This window comes from Suricata suricatta, chromosome 9, assembly GCF_006229205.1.
Source record: "Suricata suricatta isolate VVHF042 chromosome 9, meerkat_22Aug2017_6uvM2_HiC, whole genome shotgun sequence".
NCBI classification, from domain to species: Eukaryota; Metazoa; Chordata; class Mammalia; order Carnivora; family Herpestidae; genus Suricata; species Suricata suricatta.
This window is the reverse complement of record NC_043708.1, coordinates 113,171,215-113,183,903: the sequence shown is the minus strand read 5'-3', so window position 1 is coordinate 113,183,903 and position 12,689 is coordinate 113,171,215. Positions and strand designations below refer to the sequence as shown.

The 12,689-nt window shown below is 39.3% G+C and overlaps 1 protein-coding gene across 2 annotated transcripts in view; it reads left to right on the top strand.

Annotated features, from left to right (window-relative positions):
- Positions 1 to 10,942, top strand: part of FBXO22 (F-box protein 22) — a 29,529-nt gene extending 18,587 nt beyond the window's left edge. For both annotated transcript variants that reach the window (XM_029952453.1, XM_029952452.1), the window contains exons 6-7: positions 5,917 to 6,082; positions 8,692 to 10,942. In XM_029952453.1, coding sequence (XP_029808313.1) covers positions 5,917 to 6,082; positions 8,692 to 9,109 — 584 coding nt within the window. In that variant the 3' untranslated portion in view covers positions 9,110 to 10,942. The remainder of the gene's footprint in view (positions 1 to 5,916; positions 6,083 to 8,691) is intronic.
- Positions 10,943 to 12,689: the final 1,747 nt, after the last annotated feature.

The following is a 12,689-nucleotide window of genomic DNA, read 5'->3' as shown; positions in this document are numbered from 1 at the left end:
AATTTTACATCCCTCTCTCTCCCCAACTCTCTCTCCCTCCTCTGCTCCCCCGTGTTCTCCATTAGGTCTCTCCTGTTTTCCTGTTAGACCTATGAGTGCAAACATATGGTATCTGTCCTTCTCTGCCTGGCTTACTTCGCTCAGCATGACACCCTCAAGGTCCATCCACTTTCCTACAAAGGGCCATATGTCATTCCCTCTCATTGCCATGTAGTACTCCATCGTGTATATATACATCTTCTTGATCCATCCGTCAGATGATGGACATTTAGGCTCTTTCCATGTTTTGGCTATTGTTGACATTGCTGCTATGAACATTGGGGTACATGTGCTCCTATGCATTCAGCATTTCTGTCTCTCTTGGGTAAATCCCCAGCAATGCTATTGCTGGGTCATAAGGGAGTTCTATGGATAGTTTTTTGAGGAACCTCCACACTTTCCAGAGTGGCTGCACCATTTTACATTCCCATCCTTGGTGGGAACTTCTAGTTCTGCAGAACAGACGCATTCCTTCATTGCTTTTGTCCTTTTCCCTCCTCTGTCCTGCTGATAGCTTTCAGCTCTCTTAAGTAACTCCCTGCTGAAGCCTAGCTAGCAATACCGTGACTCCCCTCTCTTGTGTTTATGTTGAAGACTTTATTGAGACTTCTCAAAGAGGAGGTTCTTCAGCAATTTTGTAACCTTTCTTTGAAACAGTTCCTTTCTAAGTTAACTCTTAACTGGGGTGCCAACATAAAAATAAAGCAGAGAGCAGAGCTGCTTCGGTTGAAGGGAATATTGGAAGGTCTAGAACTGAGGCTGCTTCATTTTTCTGCCATCTCCCTCTGGGCAACTTTGAACCACTTGCCACTTACCACTTGTAATGGAGGGAAGAGTGTCCCACTTTAAGATGGTCTGTATTTCTTCCATGTAGGCTTCAAGTTTTTCAGTAAAGTGGCTCTAGTGTGAAAGCAGTACCTGGCAGTCTGTGACCTCTGCCCTTCTTCAGACAGAAGAGCTGGAGATGGCAGCCTTGGGACTGCCAGTTGCTCTTAGATGAGCTTGAGCTTCAGACCCAGGGCTTTTTCCTCGTTGAAGAACACTTGAAGTGGGTAGCTAGTCTATCAGACACTTGTGATTCTCTTTCTCTTTTACAAACCCATCATTCTGACATTCTCCTGGGGCCCACAGTTTTCTGGGTTACAGTTTTATTTGTAGACACTGACAGTAGAAAAGATTTTCCACTAGTTTTTACATTTGAGGTTACAAGAAGTAGTTCTGAAGGGCCCTCCTGCCATTTGTTCTTGGAAGGAGAGGGGTGGAAGTGTCAGTTCTATAAACCAGTAGCACCAGTCCTTCTGGGCAGTCACTCTGGGAGTGTGTACTTATTATTTATGTTGGGTCTGAGTCAGGTCCTGTAATAGTGGATACAATTTGCATGTTTTCATGTGAATTTTGAAGATTTTGAAGATCCTGAATCCTCATAGACTTCCTAGGAGCTAAACCGTACATAATGGGTTCTGTTGGGTATTTAAATAAGTGAATTTCTGTAAAGTGCTTAGAACAGTGCCTGGCAGAAGTGCTGTGTTTCTTATTACGTTGATGGTGTTATGATCTGCTTTGTGGATTATTCAGGTCCTTTCTGCTTACCACGTTTTGGTCCATTGACAACTGCTCTTGAATTCGCCAGCAACTGAGAGGTTTCTAAAATTATTTGTTAAGTCGGATTGTAAAAAAAATAATAATAAAAAATTGGGGGACTAAGTTTTTAAATTATCTAGAGATTTCATAGAGAATCTTGAGGGGGACACCAACAGTGATCACGTGCAAAGCAGAGAAAGTTGGTGCCAAAACCTATGTGATGAAATTTGCTCTGTTTTAGAAGTTGCACAGCCCTTGAGAAAGCCTAAGTGACAGGAATGTGGTGCCAGTGTTCTGTTAGGGTTTTCTGCCCTTGTGGTAGATGTCATTCAGCTATGGGAGCAAGAGGGGCTAGAAAACACCAACTGTAAGAGGCCAGTAGGGGCTGACTCCTAGTTCACCGTGGTACATAATACAGCCCCCAGCCTACTGTGCCTCCCACCCCCAACCCCTGTGCCACAGGTTCCATGTCCATGGACAGGAACAGCTCCTTATTGTATAACACCAGAGATATTTGTGGATAAGGTACATCTCAAAAGCCTGACTACACAAAAGCCAGAGCAACAGAGGCGACCCCCAGTTAGTTTTGAGGATAGGATGCAAGGCTTTTTTTCCCCTGCCTCTAAATTTGATGTTAACTTTAAATGTATTTAATTTGAGGGGAAATGTTGCCTGAGCTTCATCATTTCAGTATTTGGCTAAACGAATCAACTTATGGTCAGGGCCCTCACTGAATTAGCCAGATTGTGTTTCGTTAGCTGTGCTCTATTGAGCCTGTGGGGGCACGAGGCACCTGAATAGGTGCTGCTTTATGACATCTTATCACCACGACCACCCTTGAGACTTGATCCTGTCCCAGTTTTAGAGGAAGGACCTGAACTTGGCAAAGTCTAGTCTTGCTCAGAGTTCTACATCTGTAAGTGATTGAGCCTGTTTTCTGACCCTGGTCTGACTACAAAATCCACATCCTTACTGTGCTGACTTCATACTTCCCTCCCCTAGTGTGAAAAAGATAGGAGGATCCTGGGGGGCGGGGAATGGTGCCAAAAAAACCCAGCTTTGGTCCATGAATTGTTCATGATATTAGCCTCATTTTACGTAGACTTTTTCTTTGAAGTAGGTTTTCCACATGCATTTAGATTCCATCACTTTCAAACAAATCATAAAATAGTTGTCTTGAGAGTGGCTTCTCTGAAAAGAATAGAAATCTGGGCATGCACACCTAGAGTATTTCCAAGGAGTCCTGGACTAACTTTGGAATAGTTCTTCCTATTTTGACTTTTCCTGAATCTGACATAGGTCTTGGTGTCTAGATTTTATCTTATTCTTTAAATTTTCTTTTAGCCTTCTAATTGATCTTAACTATAATAAAGTTATATTCTGCCTTATTTGAAATGAATTTGGGCAGCTTATAAAGAATCATACAGTATCAGTGGAGGAGTTTTGAATTGAGGGACATGTGTCGGAAGAACACAGTGAAACCCAGGCTGAGGGTAATACACAGGATTCATACCATCAGCATTTGCTAAAGGTAGTCCACAGGTTTGGCTAAGCCAGAGCAGAAGCAGCCCAACTCTTCCTAATTTTTTGAGAACAGAGATAAATTCTTCTACTGGATTCAAGCAGTTTCTTATGTCACTCTCTGAACACCAGTGGGATCAGTAAAAGCAGTTGTAGAGTCCAAAGCAGTGAGGTCTGGTTACTGAGCTTTCTGCTTATCTAAGAATATTTATTTAGACCTGCTAAAGAAATAGATGGCCCACATGCTCTTTTTAGGGACTCATTCTGCTGTGACTTAGATCTTACAGCTGGATTTCAGATAACAATGAGCTGGAGATTGCATCTTTTAATAGTTGGGCTGGATAATAAGTATAGTCATATGCCCAACAAGCAGCTCAGCTGGGGAAATGGCTGGTGTGCTTTCCTAAAGTTGAAAGACCTAAGATACTTGTCCTTAGTAGAGGGCCATCCTCTTTCCCCACAGACGTGAACTGAGACAAGACAGAAGGCAGTGCCAAGATTTGCCTCAAAAATAAGAGTTGGGCAGTCTTCTCGGGCAACTGTACTGTGGGCATTTCAGTTTCGCATGGCAAAGAATTTGAGTTGTACCTTCCTTCTTCTGTCGCATATCTGAAGCTCCAGATGATCTGTTGGCCAAATACAGACCCATCTGCCCCATCAGGCAGCCAGACTGGGCTAAACTGGATTTGTTCTCTAAGTTGGGAGAGGGGAAGTGGTTGTAGTTTCTAGGGTTGTGTGTGGGGTTTAGCTACAGAGCAATACCACTGGAGGAAGATGTGGAAAGCACTGGGTACGTGTTAAATAAATAAAGGTGGTGCCTTTAGAATGCTAGATGAAAATGTTTAGTAGACAATTGTAAAGGAGGGTCTAGAGCTTAGAAAACAGTAGGGAAGTTAGAGGTTTAGAAGTTAGTCTTCAGGTTTCTGAAACCTAAGACTCTGAGAGGAGATGTGGGTTTTAATCTATAGCCTGCCATGTAATTCTCCTGGGCTGGTCACTTCTCTGGGATTAGCAGTTCTTATTTGTAAAGTAAAACTAGACAGTTGATCCCACAGCTCTCTTCCAACTCTGAAAATTTATTGTAGAACACAAAAAACATTCTCTCAAAATGTGTTCTTTGTGGCGAAAAAATGACCCTTTAGTAATGGCTTATGGTATATGGTATCACGAAAGTACTGGATTTATATATTAATGTCTTTTTCACTCTCCAAATCAGTGATGTATTGTGTAGAGAATTAAAAGTGGGCCAGAGGAAGGGTGCCTGGGTGGCTCAGTTGGCTAAGCATCCGACTTCAGCTCAGGTCATGATCTCACGATTTATGGGTTCAAGCCCCTCATCAGGTTCTCTGCTGTTGGCACAGAGGCCCACTTTGGCTCCTGTCTCCCTTTCTCTCTGCCCTTCCCCAGCTCATGCTTGCTCTCTGTCTCAAAAATAAATAAAAACATTAAAGAAAATAGAAGTGGACTGGAGGAAATTTCCCTGGATAAGTCAGTATTTGGTGTTAGTAAATAATCATTCGCCCCACATCTGTTTCCTTAAGTGAGTCTTATTTCTGATAATCTTCACCTTAGGTCTGTCACAATGGAAGTCATGTGGCTTAGTCAGTGGAAACAGGGATGAGAATGTGAGTTAGGTATTGAGTTTTTTTTCCCCTGTCCTATTACCTGTTTGATTATGCCAGAAAATTTCAAACTGATAGTCTTACAGTGCTCAGAGGCTTAGGTGAAAGCCCCAAACTTGTGGGGGAGTACAGGAGTACAGCCTATCTCCTGCCCCCTAATGGAAGCTGCTTTTTGTTCTTTTGCTGTAGAATTGAACATTTTCTAGCTTTGGACTTTCCAATAGCTAAAGTGTTTTCTCTCCCACCCCCCTTTCCTAGAAAAGGTGGAGAGGGCCTATATGTATTTTCATGATATATTGGTTTTCTGAGGCTGCTGTAACAAATTACCACAATCCTGATGGCTTAAAGCAACAGTAATTTATTCTGTCACAGTCCAAGAGGCTAAAAGTCTGAAGTCAAGGTGTCTAAAGGGTTACACTCCCTATAAGACTACAGGAGTGAATCTCTTCATTGTCCCTTCCACCTTCTGGTGGCTACTGCTATTTCTCATGGTTGTATCACTCCAGTTTCTGCTTCTGTGGTCACAGTGCTTCTTCTTATGTCTGTGTCTCTTATATAGGTCTTTTAAGGACACTTACTATAGTATATAGAGCCTATAATAACAGATGATCTCAACCCTATATCCTTAATTACATCTGCAAAAACCCTTTTCCCAAATGGGTTTACATTCATCAGTTCCAGAGATTTGATGGGCATACATTTTGGGGGAGACAGCCATTAAATACACGACAGGTGTTTGGTGCCTTTTCTCTCCATTTTCTCCAGATCTTTAAATTATTACTACTGCTAACTCTGGGTAAACGCATATCCCATTTCATTCCAGTGGGTGGCCTGTGTGGAGATGACTTACACCAATGTCCACCATGGATGTGGCTCAGTTACATAGCTTCTTCCTTATTTGTGTTGAGTGTGAATTGTATTATTTTCCAATAGCCAATTAGTTTTTTTAATGGGGAAAATTACAGCAAAGATTTTGAACAGTGTTAAAGTTTAAAAAAAAAAAAAAGGAAACTGGACAGCTTAAACACTTGCACATAACTAGAAGTGCAGGTCATTAGCAGAAACATTTTATTTTGCAAAAAGAAGAGTGTGATAAAGTTTAAAATTCCCTTTTGAAGGCTATCTTTAATTGTTGGTCTTCCTTTCTCTGCAGGTCTTTTAGATAACCCTGAGCTTCGTGTGGTCCTGGTATTTGGCTATAATTGCTGTAAGGTGGGAGCCAGTAATTATCTGCAGCGAGTAGTCAGCACTTTCAGTGATATGAATGTCATCTTGGCTGGAGGCCAAGTAGACAACCTGGCGTCACTGACCTCTGACAAGTATGTCTCATGTGCTTCTTATTCCTCCCATGTATGCCCAGAAATGTTCTCAGGTTTTTAAAAAATATGTTTACAGAATTGCTAACAGTTCATTCCATTATGTAGTACTCAACATAATTCTTACAACTGAAGAATGAAATTTATATGTTGTCTTTCAATAACTTAAGTGGATTCATACTCTCCTCAAAATTAATTTTCAACCCTGACAGCTCTGTACTCCGCAAAACTGCAGTGATCATTTCCTCTGTAGTTGCTTTCTCCTCTGCAGGTAATGCATGGTTAAACAGTGAATTTTTATGATAAAACTTCTTAGAGCCTCTGACATATTTATTGCCATGGAAATCTTTCAGAGAGGGAATACTACCTGTGACAGTTCTCAAATCCATTCTGTGGAGTATCTTGGATGCTTATTGGTATGGGCACACATTTTGGGAAATGTTATACTAGATCTTTTTTGAAAGCCTTTTTCAAAAGGTGTCAAATTTGTGTTATCTTTGATTTTGTTACTAAGGCTTTTGCTTTTGAAGATGAAATATTTGCTCAGTTAGTTTGGGTGCCATTACTGCCTTTGCATTTTGAATGAGAATATGTAGTAGTTTCTGAGTTTGAACTAATTAAGTGAACGTGATTAAGTAAACATGAATACCATCAATTTCCAAAAGCAGGAAAATGAGAACCTGTTATCCTCAGATGCTTTCTGCAAACACTAGTATTCATTTCTCGCTATATTTGTGTTTAGTATTTGGATACCAGAGTGGTGATGTGACAACAGACTGTTAGAGATCAGAATCTGTAAAAGCAAGCAGTGTAAATAATCTCCCTTCTGAAAGGCTCCTTGGATGAGTCAGGAAGAGCAAATATAATTGACCCTGAAGCAATGCAGGGGATAGAGGCACCAACCTCTGTTGAAAATCCATGTATAATTTGTGATTCCTCCAAAGTTTAGCCTACTGTTGACTGGAAGTCTTACTGATAACATTAACAGCTGATTATCACATATAATGTATTCTTACAATATGGAAAGCAGGAGAAAAGAAAGTGTTAAGAAAGTCATAAGGAAAACACGTTTACAGCCATGTACTTATCAAGAAAAATCTACATATAAGAGAATGTGTGTTGTTCAGGGGTCAGCTGTAGCTAAGTTACACTGAATTCCAAGCAGGATATCAAATATTGGATTTCATACATAAATACACCTAATTCTCAGTAATTATCTGTGAGTTTTTTCTCCTCTTGCTTTATTTTCTGTGTCTTTGCTTTTACCTTTAAATTGTATACAATAGGGCAGTGGTACCGCATTTACCTTTGAAATGCCAATCTCTCTCAGACCAGACATTTAGCATGTGAGATGCGAGTCTCTTAGCATGGTTGGTTGGTTGTAAGTCATCTTTTTATACCTGTGGTGGGAAATAGTCCTCAAGAATCATTACCCTTTACATGACACATTGATTTTAATGTGGTTTTCTTACTGTGTCCATGGCTAAGAGAAGCCATTCAATAAATCAAGACCCTATTTAATAATGTCCAGATATACCACCTCACCAAAAAAAGGTAGGTAAATAATTCACTGAGGCAAGATATTGACAATATGCATTGCGATTGATTGTATACGAAAGAGAAAATGAAATAAAGGAGCAGTGAAAGCCTTCAGAAGGTGGATTCTGCCCCTCAGTAACTGGTTTTGCTACTGGCTAATCTTATTATCTTAGTCCCCTTAAGCTTTCTCCGTGAAGTTTCTTGGTAACCCAGTGAATCTTGCCCATTTCATCCACTCACATGTTGGTAAAGGTGATAGAAATATAAGGTATTTGTTTTTCCCCTATAAGTGTAGGTGTCAACTATATTATGTTTTGTAACTTTGACACTTTAGTAGGGATAAAATATTGCATAAAAAAGCAAATATAAACAAAAACATGTTTTTACCTTTAGATTAAGCTAAATTGTAAGCTGAAAGTAATAAATAGGACATAGCAATGTAATCCTGTGTCTTTATGGACCAAACAAGCTAAAACTTCTGGAGTTACAGGTTCTTAATAAAATTACTGTCCATGATTGAACTACTATCTAATATATCTTTTTTAGAATGTGACACTAAGGTAAGGAGGAAAAGATACCAAAAATGTAAATAATATCAGAAAGCTTTATTTAATAGATACCATTGTATATATGAAAAATATTTTAAGATTCCTTTTAAGAAAGTGAAAAAGGTTAAGTGTACTTTGTACCCTTCTAAAAACCAAGGATGGGTTTCAGAAATCTCTGTGGAGATGCATTTGCCTCTTGAATTTGTGACTAAAAAAGTAGTTGCCTACTTCACAGTCTGCTTCCCTGCATTCTTTTAAATGTTAATTTTTTTTTCTCCATAATATTTTATTGTCAAATTGTTTTCCATACAACACCCAGTGCTCTTACCCTAAATGTTAATAGTTTAATTGTTAACCCCTATTACTCTGCTCCTTCCTTTCTGGGAAGGTGAGCCTCAGACTAACATAGGCTGTTAATGGCAGCAACTCCTAACCAGTGGATCAGGAGTTCTTTACACTTTAAAATGTATATTCTCATTATATGTTTCATGATGTATCACCACACTTTCCTAATTGAATTTCCAGAAACCCTCTGGACATTGATGCCACTGGTGTGGTTGGACTGTCGTTTAGTGGACACCGAATCCAGAGTGCCACCGTGCTTCTCAACGAGGAGGTCAATGACGAGAAGACTGCTGAGGCTGCGATGCAGCGTCTCAAAGCTGCCAGCATCCCGGAACGGAATACCATTGGCTTCATGTTTGCATGTGTTGGCAGGGGTTTTCAGTATTACAGAGCCAAGGGGAATGTTGAGGCTGATGCGTTCAGAAAGTTTTTTCCTAATGTTCCTTTATTTGGCTTCTTTGGAAATGGAGAAATTGGATGTGATCGCATAGTCACTGGGAACTTCATATTGAAGAAATGTAACGAGATGAAGGATGATGATCTTTTTCACAGCTATACAACAATAATGGCACTGATTCATCTGGGGTCATCTAAATGAAGCCACCTGTAAAGTGGCTTTTACAATATAAAACTTTTGGGCTCTGCCTTTCCTAGAAATGGAAATTGGGATGTGTGTATTTCAGAAAACAAAATAGTAACTTTATATGTATCAGTTTTATAGCTTTGACTCTAAAGACTATTTCAGGGGTAGTTTTTAATAAATTAGATGGACAACTTTATACCTAACATATTGCAAGCAGAATTGAGATCTTTTGCGCCAAACAGATTATGGCTATATGTGCTGGATTTTGTAGCTGCTATATAATGTGATTTAAATAGTCTTCTGCATAGGAAGATTGAAAGAGGATTCACCAATAGGATGGAGCTTTAAGACATTCCATGACTACCTCTGAACTGTTAGCTCTTTTAGCAAAATCACACAGACATTTTTTTCTCTCTTAAGGAGAAACATGCATGGATAGCTTGGGAAATCCTTCTCTGCTTTACAGTTTTACTGATTTTTTTTTTAGAAGCTGTAACAAAATTATTACTTTTTACTTATTTGACAAAAATTAAAGAACTGTTTTTGTTCTAGTACCCCGAAATTGCTTAGTCCAATAAATTGCCAACACTAATCAGTATTTTATTACAATATAAGGAAAAAAAATTCATTTTCCCTCAATGAAGGAATTGTAAGAGAAAAATCCTTTTCACCTAATTCTATATAAAACTGGCAGACCAGACAATTACATCACCTTATTTTGGTTTTATACCAATAAAATGTACCTTGGAAACTCACTCATTGTTTTGTACATGATTGCTTTTGGTGAGTGAATGATGGAAGTAAACTAATACTTTAGAAAAGAAAGTCCAGAATGGTAGTCAGCTAGTAAATCCTGCTGTATTCCCAGAATGACATTTTTAAGTTCATATTTCTAATTATACTAATATATAAATGAGATATGTTCCAAGAACACCAATTTTCCTCAGTGACCTTTCTTCATATAGTGATAGAACCTTTGATTTCAGGCAGGTACATGGCTGCCATAACAAAGACATTTTCCATTCTCTCTTGGCATTGACTGTTGTGGCCAATGAAATGTAAGAAGTGACAGGAGTCATTCAAAATGGCATGGCAATTTTTTGCCCTTTCTCAAGCTTGTTGCTTGGAAGTGTTCTGGTAGCGAGCCATCCTGGACTCTCCAGAAGAGGTAACACTATTGAGGAAGAGAACCATACAGAAGGATCCCAGGGGTGCAGTGCAATTTTGTTGAAGTGCTACCATAAGTGGCCTAGATTACCCATCTCCAGGCTGTTTTATAAGGTTGAAATTAACATCAATCCAACCTCAGCCAGTGTTTTTCCCCCCAGTGCTAAGTTACAACAGATGTTTATATTAGCATATTCTAATACAGTATAACTAATATATGGCACTTTTGTATTCATTCATGGTTCTGACAGAACAGTAGAAAACTTGCAAGGTAAGTGAAATCAAATGTATTAACCTTCCTGCTTTTCTATTTGTAGTCCCTTTCCTCACAGTCTTTATGTTAAAAGGTTTTTCTCTTGCTGTTTATATTATATGATAACAATACTTAAATGTTCATTTTACGGTTATCCTAAATCTTAGTTTCTGAAGAAAGTCCAAAGAAAAGTTTTCAAACTTTTTATCAGTGAATATTAATATTTAGCTTTTATTGAGTTATTAAGCGTTCCTATTATATTGGTTACCCATTATCAAATAGGCAGTATTCAAAATGCACATCTTTAGATATGCTTACCTAACACAAAGAAAATACTTGGTAAATTTTCTTTCTCCTTGATTTTAACAAGAGTTGGTTGAATAATAGAGGAGAAAAGATTTGAAAAATTAAAAATATGAACAAAATGAGGATGGTGATTGAATGGATTATTTCATTTTTTCAAATTAATACTCATACAGAATGTTTTGTTACTTTCCAAAGGAGCGTCTGCTGCAGGATCATTTCAGTACAGTATGTGAGGTTATTTGGGTTCCTTTGTATAGCTGAGCTTTTGGGGCTTGTTAGGAATGGTGAATTCACTGCCTACAAGGTTGTAACAGAAAGGGGAGAAGTTGACCCAATAGAAACAAAGGTAGTACTGGTGAAAATAGAAGCCATATACACCATCTCTAGAGAGATGTTCCTTGGAAGGGAACAGGAATTTAAGCAAAGTTAAAATGAAGTAATTAATTACAGTTTTGAAAGCCTGGTGTTAAAAGCAAGCATTAAAGAGTTATTATTTTTTTAGCTAAAAACATACTAAATTCCTAGAAATGGCAACTTTTATATAGTCATTTTCTGAAACTGGAAAAAAAGATCACACTTGAAAAAACACATGCACACAAAAGTAGTACAGTTACACTTTTAGGTCTTCATACACGGGACTGCTTTCTCTCAAACGATGAGCAGACTGATAGGATGGTTTAATCAAGACATTTAAAATACTTCCTTTTTATGCTTTCAAAGCACAATCTTGCCACAGTTTGCTCTGTAAAGTGCTCCTTCAAGGAATAGATTTAGATTATTTTTTGTCCAAGTAAAACTAAACTCATAAGCCATCTAAGGAAGCATAGTGATCTAAGGAAAAGGAGGGAAGGTATACCTTGCGATTAATATCTAGAAACAGACATGCTGCATAATGACCTAATAATCTACCATCATCTATACTAATGAAGGGCATTCGATGGGCCACTTCACTGCTTATAGTGCTCTCAACTTGACCTAAAACTGGGTTATTAGCAAACACAGCAACTTCTCAAACTTGTAAAAGAGGCCAGGTAGCAAAAACTTGGCCATTGATCTATGCTGTAAATTTAGGTATTCTTGGGAAATAGTTAAGATGGTGGAGAAGTAGGTGGACCCTAGGCTTTTCCTTGTCCCTCAAATATAGCTGTGTTGAGATCAGATTACTTCGAATACCCAGGAAATCCATCTGAGGGCTGGCAGAAGGATTTCCATAGTTGGAAGGAGACTGTGGCAGGTACGAGGTACATGGAAGTGAATTGGGGGAGAGAAAAATGGTGGTGCCACAGAGGGGAGGGAGAGACACAATAGGAGGAGAGAGAGGAGATGAGAGAATGCAGCATCAGGTTTGCATGAGATGAGAACCTCTCTGGACCATGGATGGGGGAGCGAGAGGTATTGTCACAGGTTTTTTTTGCAAACTGGAGTCAAACTGTGGTATGAGAAGTATGCAACTTTCTCTGGAGTGGAGCTGTGGTACGTGCTTCTGGGAAGGCAGAGGGAGCTGATGGATGTGTCTCATGGTGTAAGGATCATGCACAATAGACCCTGCAGACACCAGCAAAAGGCCTTTCATAGGCAGGGGACAAAGGTATGGGCTGAGGGCGGATAACCTGGTTGCAGCTTTTTGCGGTGCCACACCATAGATTGCATGCATTGCACAGATGTGGGACAAAGGACAATGCTGTGTCTATAGCATAGGGAGGTTCTACTTTGGAGGAGAGTGGTGGGACTTCACGGTGCCAGGTCCTGTAAGATTTTGAGTTTGAATCCCAGGTGCAAGCCAAAGAAGAAAACAGGAGAGCTGTAGCACAGGATGTGCTGACTGCCCTCACTATTCTGTGACGGTTTCCTGAACAGCGGGGCGTGTGA